The sequence below is a fragment of the Xiphophorus maculatus genome, chromosome 4 (assembly GCF_002775205.1).
Source record: "Xiphophorus maculatus strain JP 163 A chromosome 4, X_maculatus-5.0-male, whole genome shotgun sequence".
In the NCBI taxonomy this organism is placed as follows: domain Eukaryota; kingdom Metazoa; phylum Chordata; class Actinopteri; order Cyprinodontiformes; family Poeciliidae; genus Xiphophorus; species Xiphophorus maculatus.
Genome location: NC_036446.1, coordinates 26,228,934 through 26,248,397, shown reverse-complemented (window position 1 = coordinate 26,248,397; position 19,464 = coordinate 26,228,934). Strand labels below are relative to the sequence as shown.

The window sequence follows — 19,464 nt, the reverse complement described above, 5'->3', positions numbered from 1 at the left end:
CAATCAAATGGGAAATGCCAGTCTGCAGAATACAGACTACTAGAGAACACCGATTGTTTGAAACAACATTTATAAATTAGGCTGGTGAGAGAGTAAGCCATCAATCTGAAGTGACAACTAGATAATTACAGGGATTTGCTGTCTCTCTGCACTTTGAGGATCTAGAAAAATGCAGAATGCAACAGAGGGAGGATGAGACTTGTGAAAGAGATATTTTAAGTGATGTATCGACCTGGCTCCATGACGGCGCTCTGGCGATGAAAAGTAAAACAGGCTAGTTGGCAGTTTTTCACAAAAGCAGTCAAGCAAGACTGGTCAGAGTTATAGTAGTCAGAGTAAAAATATCATAACACAGTGTAAGAAATAAATCTGCACTTTCAAAACCAAAATGGAAAAAGAAAAAATCAACGTCCTCAAGACTAGGACAATTCTAGTTTTATGGGATATTTTCTTTAGTTTTTCCACAGGGAGTAATCGTTTCTCTCTTTTTTTCATCTGGAGATAATGTGAACTTTATCTTTAACTACGAAAAAACAAACAACAACAAAAAACCCCAATTTAGATAACATGTTTTAGGAAAGAAATGCGAAACGTAGGATTTGCAAGTTGCGTAACAGAAATTCGCTTTTCTCTTACAGTAAAGTGCCAACATTACAGTATACTGCAGTTTAAAATATATGCGAGTAACATATAAATTGTAGCTACATAGGACGGATTTTTATGTCACCTTTTGCATAATAAAAAAATAATAAAAATATACCTGCCTGGGAAGCTAAGCGAGCGTTTACACGCCCTCGAAAGTAAACTTTAATAGCTTCAATTATGCCTCGTCTTCTTCCGCTGAACATCGTCACAGATCCAGGTTTTCGTTTGCTGCATAAAAACATCAAAATATGTGAGTGAGTCCATACGAGCTCGCTCGTTGGTTTGGATTTTTTTTTCCCTTCAAACTCATAAACGCGTCCCTGTGTTGCCATCTTGCCGGCGGTGACATGTAAGTAATAATTATGACATCAAACACCATGTAAGTCACGCAGCCCGGCCACTCACCTGTCATTCAACAAGGTCACGCCCTTAATAACACGCAGCTATAAAACAGGGTCACTCACAGAGCTGCTACAAGAGGACAATGAATGACTTAGACTAAATCATTTTCTCCGCAACTTGTTAACAAGCTAATTCCAGCTCCCAAGTTCATCTTAACTTCATTTTAAGGACTGACTGAGATGTTCCAAGTGTAGGAAATGGGAGTTTTTGCTACTTCCTTGCTGGTTTCCATGATTTTTATTTTTATTTTAGCTCAGGAAGGTGGATAAACACAGGATATGAATACTATCAGCATTGAGGATTTCAGCAACTCTCACATTAAGACGTGTTAGTCTGCCTGTGTGTAAACATCCGGCCATTTTATTGCAACCTCCTGTTTTAGAATTGGGGAACTTACATTGCAGCAACTGCGTGTGCTTTTCCCATTTCATAACTGCACAATTTATATTAGTGAGATTTTATCTGATAGATCAACGCGATGTGTTTAATCAGATAGATAAATGACGTCCTCAGCGTGTCATCACATTCTGCAAACATTAGTTAACAAGCCGTTCACTTTATTCAGGTGTTTGCGGCTGGTGGCCCCTGATCTAAACCATCCATTTTAGATTTGGCAGCATGTTTAGCATAGTTCCTGCTGGAAGGTCAATCGCTCCCAATCACCTCTGACTCCGTTCTCTCTGTCTCTGTGGAAGACAAGCATCTTTGTTGCATGATTCTGCCACCACCATGTTTTATGATAGACACCAGCTTTGCATGCAGACTAAAGAAAAGTTACATTGTAGTTTCATCTGGTCAGAGAGCCTTTTTTTAAAAATTGTTATTATTAATAATTTTTCGTGTATTAGCTCATTTATACAGGGATGAGAGTTCTGCATCAGCTAATGCAGAACTCTGCAGCTAATTAGCAACGTCTGTCCCACGCGCCGACATAAAAAGAATGACTATAATAGAAGACCTAACATTCACAAAGAACATAATTCTCTTTAACAATCAACAAAGCAAAAGAATAAAATCAAACATTTAAAATTATATATATATATGTATATAAAAAGAGTTTGAGGTAGAAGAACGTAATGAAATTTTCAAAGTTCACCGTATTTACCTTCGCTGTTTTCCTTGTTCTTCGTGCTGCTGGGTTTTGGGTTGTTTCTTTTTCTTCTAATTTTCACTAACAAACCTTTGAGGGCAGAAACAAAACAGCTGGATTCCATTTACCAGCAGCTTCCTAAAACGGTTTGTTACTCTGGGTTTTACTTTACCGTAACAGAGTAAAGTAATCATTTCTAAGTTTTTTTTAAATTATATATAGTTTTTCCCTCCATTTCACTATCATGCTCTACTTTCTGGTGAACTCTCATAAAACCCAGATTAAACACACTAGGAGTTTACGGTTGCAAGGTGACAATTATAAATGAAAAGAATTAGGAATAAACAAGTGAAGCAACCTGAAAAGGAAAAGAACGGCCAGCCTCACTCGCTGTTTTTTTGCTTAAAGGAAAGTTTATTTCCAGAACTTTTACAAAGATTTACTGGAGATAAGCAGCAGCAAAACTTCCACATATCAGAGACGCATAAAGGACAGGAGCTTCACATTTTGTTAAAGATGTTCTCACTTGTCTTCAACTCATGATCCAACTCCCTCGTCTCATCAAAATTAGATCAAACATGAAAGCCGTGACATATTTTACTGCATGTGCTAAATTCGTCTTATTTGGGACAAAACCTGGATTTTGACCCAATTAGTCAAACGGCAGTCATGCCACAGTCATGGGTGTGTGCAGGAAGACGTTGTTTTTACACATGAGATGCCTTGAACAAATGTTTCATTCTGAGTTTAGTGGGTGTAACTCTCTTTGGTTCTAGGCATCTCCAGGTTTTGTTGCAAATCTGCATTTTCTTTTCTTTCTTTGATTGAATTTTCACAGGATAAGAACACATTTGTAAGCCTGTGGCGAAATCAGGTCTGCATTTAATGTCTATCACGTAGCGACGTGCAAAAGTTAATCCCGGGTAATCACGTTACGCAGCCGCTACAGCGTCGGCTTCCTGAGAAAGCAGAAGCCTGGAAGGGACTATTTTACATATTCGAAGCTTGACAAAACAATATATTTTGATATTTACGTCTCCCGACAAGAGAGGCTTTGAGGACGGATTCCCAGAGCAGCTGGATTTGTGTGGAAATAGTTGAGAAGATTTCCCAGGACGTTTTACCCAACGTGAGGTTCTTTTTTTTTTTTAGATAGAGTCCTTGTTTTTTTTCTGTTGGAAAAACTGATGCGGCCATAATTTGAAAAGTCTCTCTGACGCTTTTGTGTTGTGACAAATACAGTCCACCATTCACCAAGCCAAAAGGTCAAAGGTTGAACCAATCAGTTAGCAGTGGATCTTTAGGAATGAAAGCAAATGAAAGACATTCACGATGGAGAATCCAATTTTAATTGAATCTGAACGTCTGCTCTGCTTTTGAGAAGTCAGCAGTTTTTTTGTTTTTGTTTTAAATGAATAGCGTTCTTCTGTTTGGGTGGATTTTCATCTAATCACGTTTATTTGTGTAAGTTATAGATCTGGAATTTGCTTTGCCTCAAGAGTAAAACAGATTATAACGCTTCCCGAATGGAGTACACTCTCTGACCTTCGCAGCTCGGATCTGTCTGCGTGTTCGTCTTTCCGACTTTGACCCGAGACTCATCTCAGACGTTCTCATGTGTTCACTCTGAAGCTGTGAACAGAGCAACGAGCAGCAGCTGAGTTGTAGTTGTGAATTTATGTCATTTCTCTTCATTCCAAGATCCAAGTTGATCATGAGAACAAATCGGACCAAAGCTACTCTAAAGCCCAGATGTCTCCAACCTGGAGAAGGCCCTCCACCATTTTTAAGACCAAAACCATTCTTCTTCTGTGAAAAACAAATATGCACATGAAGAAAACCAAAATAAGTCCGAGGTCAGACAGGTGTGATGGTTTGGGTTTGTTTTACGCCAAGAAGTTATCAAATTCACCATGACCTGCTCTGTTTACCAAAGTATTCTAGAGTCAAGTCTGACTTGACCTTTCCATTTGCTAAAGCTTGGCCAAAAACTGAGCTGCACAATCGTTGAAGGGACAGTATTATGTTTTCCAGGCATATGGTGCCATTTTATAGCACAATCAAGTAACTATGTTACCTTCAGTTGTTATAAAAAAGTTGTTTCTTAAAAGAAATTTGACTTCAATATACAGCACATTGAAATTGGGCCTCTGTCTCTTTAAGAAACTCCTGTTCTTTCTGACACTCTTCAGGAAGTCATCACATCATCACCCCTCTATTAACCCTTTAACAATATTTTTTTTACCAGCGTTTCACTGAGAAGAAGCTGGGATCACTAATTACTGCTGGCTAGTCTGAAGGAGCTGAGTGGGGGAGGGGCGGTGGAAAACTGCAGCTTCGAGGAGGAGCTATGTCCTCGAAGGCGGTGCCAAGTCCAACCATGCGATTTGCACAGCTGAGTGGTTGCCACGGGAGATTAAAGGATTTCTCGAACATGCATGAAAGAATCAAGGCAGCACTCTGGGTGTGTTTCTGACGAGGGGAATAACATCATAACATGATGTGAAGCTAAAAAAAAAAGTCGATTTTACATAATACCTTTAAGGAAGACATGCATAAATAAATACCAGGAGACCCCAACGAACTGAAGCAAAGTAACGAAGAAAGACCAATAGAGAGAAACACACAGTTTAAGTTACTACTGTCAATGGGGGCTGTGTAAGTTAAGGGCATAATCTGTTTCCTACACACTGCTTTATTGTATGCAATGACATGATTCGATCTGTTGTCTGTTTTAGGTTAGATTTGAATACCTTTAGAACCTGGTGACGACCGGATCATCCCCATCTTGTCCTTAATCACGAAGACCCTTGAACTCAGTTTATTCAATGACTGTAAGTTTTAAATGACCAGCCTTGCCATCTCCAAGCATGTGATTCAACTAAAAACAAAACATAAACTCTCTAATTATTGTGTTTTTTTTTTGAAGCTGCATAACACTGGCAGAGCAAATCAAAGCGTTCCTCTGTCTGTTTAGCTGAACTCTACTCCGCTGCTGGCTCCCTAAAACACTAACCCCCTTTAATTAATCTCGAAGTCCCGTTGTCTCCGAGAGACACCGCGTGCCGTCGGAAACTCTTTGAACGTCGCGAAACTTTTACGGAGGCTCCTCTGCGTTTAATCCTCCTGTCAAATTGTCTTCGATGAGCAAATATTGACGACGTCCTTCCCAAAATATTTCCTTTGTGCCGCCACCCCAGGCTCAACAGGCGGCCCTCTGTGACGGATTATGAGATGGATGAGCCATAAGCCGCTCCAAGGTTGTATTGTTCCCCAGCCTGCCACCACCTCTCCTAAGTGCTCCAAAGCCTAATTCTTCTTGCAGGCGTGTGAGGATGGGGGGATGGGGACCCCGTGGCCTCAGACCAATCAGTCTCTCAGCAAGCACACAAAGGTCCCGCTGCTTCTACAACTGGAAACTTGGCTTGACGGGTGGAGGAGGGCACACTGTTGGGGCTGGAGTCAATTACATTTCATTTCAATCAGGAAATTCAGCTGGGCATCTTTTTGGGCCCAAAATGATGAATTAGCACATTACCCCATTTTTTTCCCCCCGCTTGCACTTGATTGAGTTTAAAGCCTAGGCTAAGTGGATGAACATTGGATGGCGACAGGAATTTCAGCAGGAGCTTTTTACTCCAGAAACAGGTGGCGCTCGCAATTGGACGACAGCGCGCTTGTTCCGTCGCTTCATCGACTCCGATTAGTTCTCTCCTTGGCAGCAGCGGGGTGGTGGTTGTGTGGAGGAGGAGATTGAGCCTCAGAAACATAAAGAGGGGGATGAAATACAAAACAAATATTAAAAAAAAAATAAAATAGTGACAGCAGTCTTTAGAAAAAGTGTGCTGTTGTGTAAAATATAACCCCAAACAGAAAATGTGTGAAAATGGCAGCAAAAAAAAAAAAAAAAATCAATAAAATCAAGCCACAACTGATAATATTTTGGTGATTTTAGGCATTTGTATCCTCATCCTTTTTAATAGCTAAGCTATTAGCATGTACCAAACATCTTCAGGCGTCATTTTTCTTAACTGCAGAAACGTTGTTTCAGTTTTTGGAAATCTTCAGATGTCCCCACGCCAGAAGGAACATTTACTTTGATTCTGTCCAGGGAGTTGCGAGTCCCCCAGTGGGAGGTGACAGGAAACCAATGGGAGTCTCCGATATTGGATCATATGCCTGAACTACCTCGGCTGACTCATTCTGATGCAGGGGAGCACCAGCTATACTCCAAGTTTCCCCCCCTTGCAAGGGTCACAGGGCAGACAAACAGCTAAAAAGAGAACGTTGTATAATGATGCAAATAAAAAAAAAACAAAAAAACATCCCAACATTTGTCATTTTCTTTCAGTAATTGTAACATTGTCAATCAGTCCAGTTTGGTTTTATTATAATATTTCTCAAATTCATAAAGTCAATGTGACAAAATTGAAGTGGAAAAAGATACACCAGTAGAAAGGGAGCAAAAAGAAAATGAGAAAACAGCAATTAAAAGCATTTTTAAATGCGCCATGTTCTTAAATGTCAACATGTTACTTAGTAAAAAAGTAACATGTTGGTATTTCTGTTTGCAACTACATCGCATCAAATTCTTGTCGCTTCTTCCTATTGTCACTTTGTGTAGTCGCTATCGGATTTCCAATAACTCAAACCTCCAAAATGAAACACAATAATCAACCAGGGTTTGTTTTGTGGTTACCAAAAATCACATCTTTTTTTATTCCAATTTACGTATAACCTGATCTGCTTGTGGAGTTTAACCATTTCATCAACTGTTTTTGCCAATGTTAAAAGTTCCCAATACTGAGCCTTGAGGGACTCCACATTTACAATCTTTATCATTAAGCTGAAAAGCAAACAGCTTTTCCCACTAGACTCTAGGGAGCACTTCAGGACGCATATGGCAAGTGTACAACACTACGCCATATGTTTAGAAGTAAAATAAAAAACAAATATATACTGTATATATACAGTACAGACCAAAAGTTTGGACACACCTTCTAATTCAAAGGGTTTTCTTTATTTTCATGACTATTTATAAGGCAATAAATCCCACTTATTAACCTGACAGGGCAGGTTGACCTATGAAGTGAAAACCATTTCAGGTGACGACCTCTTGAAGCTCATCAAGAAAATGCAGAGTGTGTGCAAAGCAGTAATCACAGCAAAAGGTTGCTACTTTGAAGAAACTAGAATATAAGGGGTATTTTCAGTTGTTTTACACTTTTTTGTTTAGTGCATATTTCCACATGTGTTATTCATAGTTTTGATGCCTTCAGTGTGAATCTACAATGTCAATAGTCATGAAAATAAAGGAAACTCATTGAATTAAAAGGTGTGTCCAAACTTTTGGTCTGTACTGTATATATATATATTATTGCCCACACCGGTGAGTGTGATGGTCTTTATGGGCGCAATCTTAAAAATGTTTCTCTTTGCGAGCGTTTGTCTCTTTCCTCCTCCATTTTTTCCCTGCACAGAACTGCCTGCGTAGCTGCAACATTTTAGAGGCGCACAGTGCGGAAAATTCGGTCCACTCAGACATGTCGAGCATAAACCAGGCTTAGGAAACAACTACTGCACAGTTATGGATGTGAAAATGAGAGTTTGGAAGAAGAATACAAATACAGCTTTGCATCGGTTTAGCTCAAATAAGAAAGCTGATTCTTAACGCAATGTCTTTCCAAAAGATTAAGTAGTAGCCCACTGCTTACCAGGCAGTAAGTACTGTATGTGGCCCCAATTGACTCTTTGACATAATTCTTTTTGTACGGCCTTCAAAAAAAAAAGCCTCCTAACCATTTTTCCGTCCAATGAAGTATAATACGCACATGTGAACTGAATGAACACTGCAACCATTTTGTCAATGAGTTCATTGTAGTTCAGGTCTTTTTCCAATTTAAAAGGTTCACAATGAGCCTTTGCTCCACTCAAGCACATCACATCATCTTTTGTACAAGAAAAACCAACAGCACATGATCTCATGGTGTTTATCTAAAGAGGCTTAGTAAAAACTGCATGTGCTTAATTGTTCGGCGTAACAGCAAACAGCCCTTGTTTGTGTGAACTTGGATGTCTGTTCCCATCCGGAGAAATGCAGCCGATCTGGAAGACAGGAAAACAGAAGAAGAAGAAGAAGGAGGAAAGAAAAAAGGCCACCCACAGGGCAAGTAGCTGTCATCACAAATTCACTAGAGGCTCAGTTCACTCAATTCTTGGGCAACCTCTCTGACAAAAAAAAAAAAACACCTTCTATTGAAGATCTTTACAAAGGAGACCTCTTACATTCTCTGGCTGGGAGATTACTGGGAGGGCTGGTACAATTACGCCTCCTCAGCCTGAATGGAGCGGAGCACAGAGTTGTGGCTAATCTGCAACTCAAACAAGACTAAATCTAAGCTAATCAACGGCGAATCACAATGCCAGGCACTGGCGAAGAAACATAACAACCCGTCATGTGTGTGCGTGTGCGAGGAAGAGAGAGAGAAAGAGAGAGAGAGTGTGTTGGCGAATCACGCTATGCTTTTCAGAACGTGGTCAAACAGCTTAGTCAAGGAGCCATTCAACACATTTGAGAGGAATACACACACGCGGCAATGCAGAAACAAGTGAAAACATAAAATTACATTGTGCATGAAATATGTCAGGAACAGCCTGTCATAGCAGCAGTTAAGGGGCCAAAAAGCAGAGTGTGTAAACTCTTAATGTAGGTGCTGAATATGTAATTAAAACACTTCATGGATAGCAGCGACAGTGGACTCCAGGATCGTTTTTATGTAAAACGGTGACTATTTGTTTCATTATTTGAAGTGAATATTGTAGCAGTAGCACTTTTATTTTAGTATTTGGCGGGGATTTACTTCAAAGGCTGTGTTACTACTTTTTATGTAATAAGGGTTCTTTAACCTAATCAGGAGTTATTGTAGTTTCTATGAAATTTACTTGTTGCTGTATTTCTACCAAGCCAGTTCAAGTGCTAATCTAGAGCTGGGGCTAAGCTTGATTTTAACTGGTTCCATTTAAAACAACAACAAATAAACCAGTTAATGTCGAGCCTAAAGGCCAAATTGGAAACACATCTTTTTTCCCCCTTCCAGTTAGTGTGTATATGTGACTATAGTGAAGGGTGGCAGCTTATTTATGTAAATCACATTATTTGTTCTGTTATCCCTGGAAACAAAAAGCCGTTTATGAACAATCTGATGTTAATGTTATTTATTTTAAACAAGAGCCATTACTAGTAAAACTAGTTACAATCCCAACAGGTACTCCTTATCTGTGTTTACGAAGTTCAAATCGGTGTTGAATTTGGGGTTTCAAATCTGTGTTGATAAACTTCAAAAATGCGTTATTTTTGTAGTTTCAAATCTGTTTATAAGCTGCAAATGTGTCACACTGGAGGGAGGATAGATCTGTTTTATAAGCTAAAGACACGTGTCGCATTTACGTGTCAGATCAGTGTTTATAAACTGCAAACAAGTGTTATATTTATGGAGTCAGACCTGTGTTTAAAACTGCAAAGATGATCCAGATTTGAGGTTTCATATCTGTGTTTATGAATCCTCCTGAGCGACATTCGTGGTTACAATCAGGATGCATAAACACAAACGAGAAAAATCTAAGCCCTAACCAGTATCCACTCAACTTCCTTTTAATATTTTCTAGAAACGTGTGCTTTGTCCTAAGCTAAGAAGCTAAAATTGACATTAATTTAGAAATTTAAATGTTGCTCACAGTGAGCGCCAATCAGTTTGTCCCCACCATTGAGGACCGAGCTGATTTTGGGGTCATACTTTAAACTACATGTCTATTCAATACAGGGAGAAACTCTCAGGCAGTTTACTTGATTTAATGTAAATGCCCACATTTAGCAAATAAAAGAAAAAACACACAAAAAACCAAAAATGATTAAACTATAAATTTCCCTTTTATTACCGGTACCCTCCAACAATCTAAAAAAAAGCCCAAAGAGGAACAGACTGACAATGAAACCCTGTAGTCTATGCAGGTACTATGAAAGAATTTTGATTCAACCTTGTTAAGTCATGTCCACATTCCAGTCTGCATTAAAAGCGAAACCAGAACACACCCATCAACGCATGTCGTCTTCTGAGAAATCCTCTTAAGAACACATATAGTTAGTAGAGCTTTAGAAAGGATTCATCTGAGGAAGACTTTTTTTTTTGGTTTTCTCAAAATCACGTGAAATATTAAAAGCTGAATTACTCAATGACATTTTTATCTTAAGTTTGCTTTAAAGTACACAATTCGTAGGTTTGTTTCGCTTCACAGGGAACTATGTTAAGTTGAAGTCCAACCTTGACTGGTTGTTTGCGCTGCGTTTCCATTCAGGATGTGTCCATGTCCAATCTTTCCAATCCTTTCTTGACTTTTGCTTTATGAAAAACACATAAGGAACAAATGAAAATGGATTGCTGTAGCTGGACAGTCTTTTCTCCTTATAGTCTAAACTCCTTTATCATCAGCTTCATCTTCGTGTTTTCTGCCCTGCCTCGTTCTGAGCGGAGGTGACTCACAAACTGCATGGTTGGCAACATTTTCCAACATTTTATTACACACACTTAATAGCATGCGCTGCATAGTTTAACCTTCTCTATCATTGCTGCGATCTTCGGTCTCAGTGGGCCTTGCAGACTGAACCCACATGTGGGCTGCGTTTTATAAGACCGTCAGTTTAACACGCTGAAATGACAAACAGCAACTTCAGAATCAGCCACAACAATAAGAGCTACGAACGCCGGGTGTGTAAGAATGTTGTTGACATTTTCTGAAATGATCAATAACGTAAATACAAAAAAAAAAAATAGTGTCAGTAGATCATCAACATCCCGCACTCTCTGTTTTACGGAGTTCGTCGTGGAAAGCAGGTTTGAAGCTCTGTGGATATGAGCAGGAAGGACACACCCAGGAAAGATAACGCATGTTGTTTGGGCTGAAAATACCCATGTGTCCAAGCGTTATCCTCCGTTCTGGCATGCTGCAACACGTACTCGGAAAGAGGATCAAATTCCATCGAAGGTAAATCCCAATCCGAGGGCTTATCGGAACCAACAACTCTCAGTGGGTACTTCGTCCTCCTCTGCGCTTTCACCATTTCGAGGGGAAAACGTAATTCAAAAACAAACAACAACAAAAAAAATACAATGAAATAATCGAATGTTGATTGAGGATGACTGATTGCAGTGTTCGTTCAGAGTTAACCATCTTCTGCATTCTTGCCTCCCCTGTTGGTTGTTGCCTCTGGCATCGCCTCCCCCCCGCTTGGCCCGCCCGCCCTCGCTGCTGTAATCAAATGGTTTCATTGAAGCTAATGACAAGGCTGTGCTTTTTTAACAAAGTGCTATTGTTCGTGTAAATGTGGCCCTAAGTGAAAGACGGGTAATGACAGGCCAGTGTCTAGCGAGGGAAGTCGAGCTGCATTTCTCTAGTAGCCGTTTAGGTTCTGCTTGAACTGCTATTCTAATCTGGGTACGACTACAAGGGCAGTTTGAATCTCTTTTTAAACAAACCCAATTTCATAGGTATTTGCAAAAGAAATAGTCATTTACAATAATAATCAAACTTTTATTGAATCGCTGCAAATACAAGTAGTCAGACTCAAAGATTCAAACAGCATTGGTCATAAACTCCAGTCCAGATTGAGACCAGAAAATGTGAATTTGCCATGTGAGCAAAGAGCCTTTCCTCTCGTGTCACACTGCAGCTGATGGGACCAGCCCCTTCTTGGCACCCTGGTGATAGTGGCTCTCCAGCTTCCCTGCAAGAAAGAGGGGGAGTGGAGAGGGTGGTGGAATAGAGGAAGGGTGGGAGGAGAGAAAAGAGGAAGGGATGAATCAAAACACCATCAAATGGACAGAATGACCTTTCTGGGAGCTCAAGGGCTGCTGATTACAGGCGGCCTCCGGTTGATGAACAGAGACATTGAGATGATGAAGGAAAAGACCAATGAGACCTTTTATTCAACAGAGGAGACTGGAAAATAGCTTTTGTTGGCAGCAAAACAAGACTTGCTTTAATTCAGAGGTTTGTCACAGACTTTAATTACAGGAGCATTAAATGCAACCGAGACACAATGAAACGACTAAAATGCTACGTCTTCAAGTTAAGTTCGACAACTCGGACAAACACACCAGGCCTGCATCACCAAAGGGAAGGTTTTTAATACAGTTATTATTATTGTAATGTCTTAGAACAGTGGAAATAAAATGTTTTATGAAAGACAATTAGATTATTATAACAGCCTTGATGTCATCAACATAATGTATTTGTAAAAATCTAAACATGGATAAAAAAAATAAATATATATATATATATATATATATATATATAGATGGTGTCATCAGCAAAAAAAGACACATTCGCATCAATCAATGCCAATGTGGTTTGAAAAATAAACATATTTGTATCTATGTTCAAAGAATTTACTTGGGACCAACATAGATCCCTGTGGAACGCCATTATTTTGAAACTAGACTGTTCAAAACTCCTAGTGTCTATTTTGGTGGGGATAGTTTACAGCAGGGGTCTCAAACTCCAGTCCTCGAGGGCCGCAGACCTACAGTTTTTAGATGTGCCACAGGTACAAAACACTGGAATGAAATGGCTTAATTACCTCCTCCTTGTGTAGATCAGTTCTCCAGAGCCTTAATGACCTAATTATTCTATTCAGGTGTGGTGCAGCAGAGGCACATCTAAACGTTGCAGGACTGCGGCCCTTGAGGACTGGAGTTTGAGACCCCTGGTTTACAGTGATGCAACAGATATGTTCGAAATCTTTTATCTTTTCCCCATTTACAAATGTATTAATTCATACAGAATTCAAATGAATACTTTGGCATACAATTTAGGACATGGCATACATGTCCGTGCTATCCATATATATATATATATATATATATATATATATATATATATATATATATATATATATATATATATATATTGTTTTTGCAGTGATTTCAAATGAAAGTTGTACACTTGAGTTGACGTCTTTATTATACTTGGCCAAAATTGTGGTTTGTTAGTGACAAACCACAACTAGCTAATTATTTTCAGGTATGATGCTAGCAACCTCAAATACTTTATATGCTGCACGAAAATCGAAGGTTTCAGAAGCTGGTGAATGCACAACTCTCATTTCTTAAATATTTTGTTAAACATTCCAAGTTTTTTGAAGTTGGCACCTCCTGGCGCGCACGCTATGACAAAAATCTGATATTGAGGAATTCATTCAGGACACGCCCAAAGTACACGTGCAAATAGATTTACAACTGCACTACACAAATAAAATGGTCATGCCAACTGGCTTTAGGCTTGCATGTCCTTTCATATTTGTGTTGAGAAAGTGTAAAACTCATTCTTTCACGAAACAAAATATCTAATAATTTATTAGATTCTAGTGATCCAATGACAGGAAGGGTTAAAGTTAAACCACTTTTATGACTAAGCTGCCAAGGGAAGTCGCCAACGAGCCAAATTGGCGAGCAGGTGAAAAGTGGGGATCGAACATGTATATAACTGTATATTATCACAAGAAAACCTAAAAATGTCTAATACTAACATCTAGCAAAGAGCATCGTTACAACATGAAGACAAGTATTTAGGAATGTTGCTCAGGAGATGCGGATAATAGGTGAGTGTGTTCATTTAATCCTTTGGATGCTAACACTAATTTCTGATTTTGATGATAAAAAATACAGAGGAAAAGGAAGAAACAGCAACACCATTGGATCAAAACTATGCAACTAGTTTTGGTTCAGAGGTGAAGCTGATCAGTTTAATACATAGTTGAACAATCAGGAGAAACAGCTGAAAACGGTGAGAGAAGAACACGCTAACTTCTATAATATCGTCCATTCGTCATTATTTTGTGTGACGGTCCACAGAATGTAAACATCCGAGCACTTCTGTCAAGAGTGCATCTTCAGGAAGGATTTCGGCACGTTGTTATTCATACGCTGCTGGAGATGAAAGCAACAAACGCCCCTGCAAGTTGCTGACCAGAGCTGACCTCCTAATCTACCGTAACTGCAACCTTTTCCTGCCAATACAGCATCCTCTGTATTGATCACATTTCTCCATTAGAGCTCATCCTCCCAAACTACGCTCCGCTGCTTTGTCCTTTTCTGCAGAACAACCCCTGCTGGATTCCGATAACCCGTGTCGACCTTGTCCTTAACTGCAGAGCAAATAATAACCCCGTGTCTCACCGCCACACACAAGCCTCCCGTTTGTGAAGCCGCAGCATTAGCCAGTTGTTTTCTCTCCCTGTGTCTGAGGCGGGGATGAGAATGATACAAGTGTGACAGGCAGGAGCTGCAGTTGTCACTCGTGCTCTCTTTTTTTCATGCTGTCACGTTATGGCTGAACTCTGTGGGTAGCAGCGGCATAAACACGGTGTTTAGCACAAGCGCTGCTTGCTCACCATTTCCAAGCCCGTCTTGAACGGCTGTCAGTGTGTCTCGGTTCTGCCAGAAGCGAGTGTTGCTTCGGCACGGAAAACTCTCCAGATTTTTTTTAATTTTTATTATTTCTATTTGGCAAAGGCTGCCAAGAGGTTATCCAAGATTACATTAATAACAAATCCATCTTAACAGAATTTCATGCCAAGTTTAAAATGCTTTTTGAAACATTCAGCAGACAAGGGCCAGGCAGTAGATCCACTGTAGCGTGTGTGTGTGTGGGGGGGAATAAATATTAGATGGTAAGAGCCCAATAACTGTATCATAAAACCCAGAGATGGCAGTTGTGCTCAGCAGAGCCCGAGTCAGAGCGGTGTTGTGCCAGCATAGGCAGGCTCTCTCTGTTCTGGGAAGCCAATCGTCTAACTCCTCCAACCGGTTCTGTCCTCCCCAGCTCTCCTTGTGGGTGTTTGGTATGGGGTGGGGAAGCCAGAATCAATATTGTGGGAAATTTGCTGTGGTAAATTTTGTAATTTTTTTTTTTTTTGCCTTCTTGTCATAACACGGTGACGTTTCCGTGAGACACCGCGTATCGGCAAAAATGAAAACAAGCTGATTATCGGAGTCAAAGCAAACGTGGAGGGAATGAGCGCTCAGTCTGAGTCGGCAGCATGGTTAGCTCCCCGCTCGTGAATACAAAGCCAAGCGTACAAATTCAAGAACAGCTACGAGCTCTGCAAACAAAGAGTTAATGCTGTCATGGTGGAAGAGGTGGAGTGTTGTAAATATGTTCGCCGATTTAAGAGACTCGTGTTCTTAGAAAGAGAAAGGCAGATTTACTTACATGAAAGGAAGGATCGCAGTATGAATCCTTTGATGACACTAGAACCAGACAGCAAGACGTTCGTCAGCTTCCGGAGATTGTTTGTTTTCTTTATTTGTTTTTTTTGTTTCAGCATTATGGTTATTAATAAGCTATGGTGTGGTTTTAACATGACATCAGCAAACGTCCTGTTCGCCCCATTGGAGGACACACACTACATGATTACAGGACTTTACCAGATTAACGAGGTCAAATGTCTGTTTATTCTCAACTGCGGCCATTGTTATAAAGCAAACATTATCAACAAAGTGGTGACATTAATCATTCTGAAAAACATCACTGGGTCATTTTTTTGCTTTGTTATTTTGCCCTCTTTTAGTATTAATCTTTTCAAAGCAACTTTTTCTAGAACACTAGATGTTTTGAACCAACCTTGTGTCAATTTGTACAGGATGTCTCATACATGCCATTAAGCTAATTTATGGTCTACTTATCGTCTAAAGTTACTTCATGTGGTAATACAACTATAATATTTACCAGCAGGAGGCTGCTCAGGTTATTTTGGTTTGTAATCTAACATAATTCAGACGACTGGGAACAAACGGCCATCAGAATCACAATCAATCCAAAATAGGTGCAAGACTTCAGAAAATGCAACGTTAAATTTATTTGCACCGCTTGCTTTGGAAGGACTTTTTGGAACATGTCTCGCTCTAATACATCACAATGCTTTACTACATCACAATGCTTTACAAGAGAAACAAACTGATACGCAATTGCAACTGAATTGGCAAAAGCTGATGGTGAGACTTTGGTTGTTTCTGAAGTGTCAGAAACGAAGCCTCAGAAATGAAAATGTAACGTGTTCGCAATTTAGACCATGTTTCCTAAACGGTGCGCAAACAAATAAAAAAGTTTGTCATTGCTTTGACCATTAAAACAGTAAGAAAAAAAAAAGAGATTTTTTTTATTATTTTAAAAGTTTTCATTTAGTTGTGAAAACGACAAAAAAACACCCACTTTTTTCTTTTTTTATTTTGAAATGGAAAAACTAAAAAATGAACCATACACGGATTTGAATGCCTGCGTGTGTCTAAAGTTTTTACCCAGCCTCTTTTTAACATGTTGGTGGGTATTTTAGCTGGTGATGTCACTGACAAACCCCTTTGTTCACCTGGTAATCAAAAATAATTAATTGCTTCAGTCTTCAACAAGTTAGCTAATTGTTTAGCAGCTTCTGACAATCTGCTCTCCCCCCAGCCTCCCGTTTCATTTTCTTTTTAGACACCAAACTAACATTTGAACACTGCTAATATCAAAAGAAAGTGAAAGATGCGGTGTGCTCTTTGACCTGCACAGGAAACAAAAGGTGTTAGAAAGGTGACAGCTGCTCGCCGATGAGTGCAGCAACATCTCTGCAACACGCTGGGACACACAGCTGTTGTTTCACGTCCCTTTCAACTACTGCCTCAGCTCTGCGAGGTGACGCCAAAAATAAAAGCACCAGGTGCTGGCCGCGACCAAAAACCAGAAGTCTTGTTGGCTGAGCTCAACCACGTTTTGGAAATGTGGCCTAAACGTCTGCTGCAGATTAGCCACAGAAAGCCATCTATAGCTACAGCTGAGAAACTGAACTGTGTGAAAAATGAGAGGTGGTTGAAGTGGTTTAAGCTTCTAGATAAAAAAACAAAAAAAACAAAAGATAAAAACAGTTTTTCCAGCTTTCTAAAGAGTCGAATGTTGCTGACATCTTTCCCCGAGGAATCATAACTTTGAATGACCTCTTTAGCATACTAAGGGCTCTGGGATCTTTCGCGACAATAAAACAGCTTAAACTGTGGAGGACAGGGTTCAGATCCGAAGAAGAAAAGCTGGAACCGCGACACGTCTGATCCCACGACTGATTAACTGGTACCAGTATTACTAAAGAGTGAAGCTCAGCACCGGATCTGTGATAAATGAAAGGCAACCGTTTAGGAAGCGTCTTTCAGACAGTTATCTGCCCTCATTAAAACGTATCTCTCAGCAAACAGGAGAACAATAACAATGTTTTGAGCAACTGTTTGCTGTCAACCGGAGGCCAACGAGCGGGAGGAGAAACCCTGGGTCTTACGAGCAGACAGCTGCCAGGAGACTCCGACCAGAAACGTTAAATATTCCCTGTGAACAAAAAAAAGAAGAAGCGACTTTTGCTAATGGTTCCAGAGCTGCTGAGCTGTCGCATTTCAAAATAGGTGCTGTGGAGTCAAGAAGAGCTTCAGGGAATGCAAGTTAAAGAAGAAGGCGAGGCGTGAAGGAGTGGGCGGAAGAAAAACAGAGAGATAGCAAAAAAGAAAAAAGGAGACGAGGGATGGGGATGAGAGCGGGGGGCGACGGAGGACACGGCTGGTGGAAGCAAAAAGAGAGAGAAACAGAAAGGCAGGACCATCGATTGGCCGAGATAATTTCCCATTGATTGCTGCACTGTTTGGAGATTGCTAGAGAGAGGTTTATTGGCCGCGCGCTGCAGCTGGGGATAGAAGACCATAAAATAAGCACAGGTTGTCTGCAGAGGCCCAGCTCCATCATCAAGACCATAAAAACACACGCCGAGCCACACAGACACACTTAGACGTCCACTAAACTTAAATAGTCTTTTCCCATAATAAGAAATATTGCTGCCCGCATACTATTACTGTAACGGATAATGGGAAAGTACAGCTCGTTGCAGATGGAAAGCGGCTGCACGTAATCCCTTGAAAATCCAGGGGCAGGAGTGCAAAGAGTATTTATTAGAATGAAATAGAGGTCCGCTGACATCCTCCCTGACATCAATAACACGCAGTCCATCAGCCTCCTTGCAATAATAATCATAGGAATAATTGGCTGGTTGCTGTTTCTCTCTAAGAGCGACTGCCCACGCACTAACAAATGGGAAAAAAAACCCAAAAAAGGATGAATCCTATTTTCCCTTTTGTATCGTTTTTATCACACATCAATCCCAACGCACCTTAATAATAAACCCGGAACAGCTATGCGTACGGCACGCACGTTAACACACCTTCTGAAGGCACACTCTGGCATGAGGAAATTGCTTCATGCCTACAAATGGTGACACAGAAAAGGGAGATAAAATGCAGCACCCGGCAGCTCTCTGATTGAATGTAACACCTTGAAAACTATCTGTTTCAGTGATTCCCAATGGGTTCCCACAAAAAAAAAAAAAAAAAAAAACCCCAGCTCAGAGTCTGTCACAAAGAAACCGAGGCGAGAGTAAGAAGTAGCTGAAAGTGAAAAGGGCTCTTTCAAACCTTAACTTAATGCCAGGATTCAGTGGCTTGAACAGGGAGCCAGAGTTGAGGGATATTCCAAAGAAGCCCAAATCAAATATGTGCTTTATAGGAAAGTACATGATAGGCAAAGAACCTACAGTTTAGACATCTTAGAAGATGGTGTTTAGTGTTTTGGTTGTATAACCTAAACCTCTTCTATAAGATATTGACTTTTAATATATCGGAGAACAAAAGTGGAGTCAGAAAAAAAATGACTTGCACAGTTTATGTTCGACTGATCAACAGAGTCTCTTAATCTACTATTAGTGACATCTCATAGTTTTGTAGGTTTAACAAAAGTTTTTTAAATCAGATCTTTATTTAAAAATTAGTCTAAGGAAACACAGTTTGCTTATAATAAGTGCTGCAAAACAATCTGGGACCATTAATGGACCACTGCTATTCTTCACTTATGTTGAGTATTTGTCAAATGTTTGGAAAGATAATAATAAAGACTGTAAGAAAGGTAATTATACCAATAACTGAAATCTTTGAACTTTTCAGCATATATTAACTTATCTGCATCTTTTATATGGTAATATAGCCAAGCAATCTTTTTGACAGCCCTCTATGAAATATTCCCAATCTGTTGACTTAAACTACCAACTCCAAATTGGTATTATAATTTATGGCACTTTTTTTTTCAGATGACCATTTAGATTTATTCAGATGAATATAAAATTGAATCGAACATTTCTAAAGACATGAGCGAAAACACCTAAAGCTGAATATTTTTAAAGTGCAGCTCTAATTCTGCTGCGACCATTCAAA

The 19,464-nt window shown here is 39.8% G+C and overlaps 1 protein-coding gene across 2 annotated transcripts in view; it reads right to left on the bottom strand.

The window, feature by feature from the left end:
* Nucleotides 1-11,701: 11,701 nt before the first annotated feature.
* The window catches only part of trip4 (thyroid hormone receptor interactor 4), an 87,115-nt gene continuing 79,352 nt past the window's right edge, over nt 11,702-19,464 (bottom strand). Inside the window, exon 13 of one of the 2 annotated variants that reach the window (XM_023331887.1) lies at nt 11,702-11,915. In XM_023331887.1, the coding sequence (XP_023187655.1) occupies nt 11,851-11,915 (65 nt within the window). In that variant the 3' untranslated portion in view covers nt 11,702-11,850. The remainder of the gene's footprint in view (nt 11,916-19,464) is intronic. The other variant, XM_023331888.1, reaches the window with a different exon arrangement.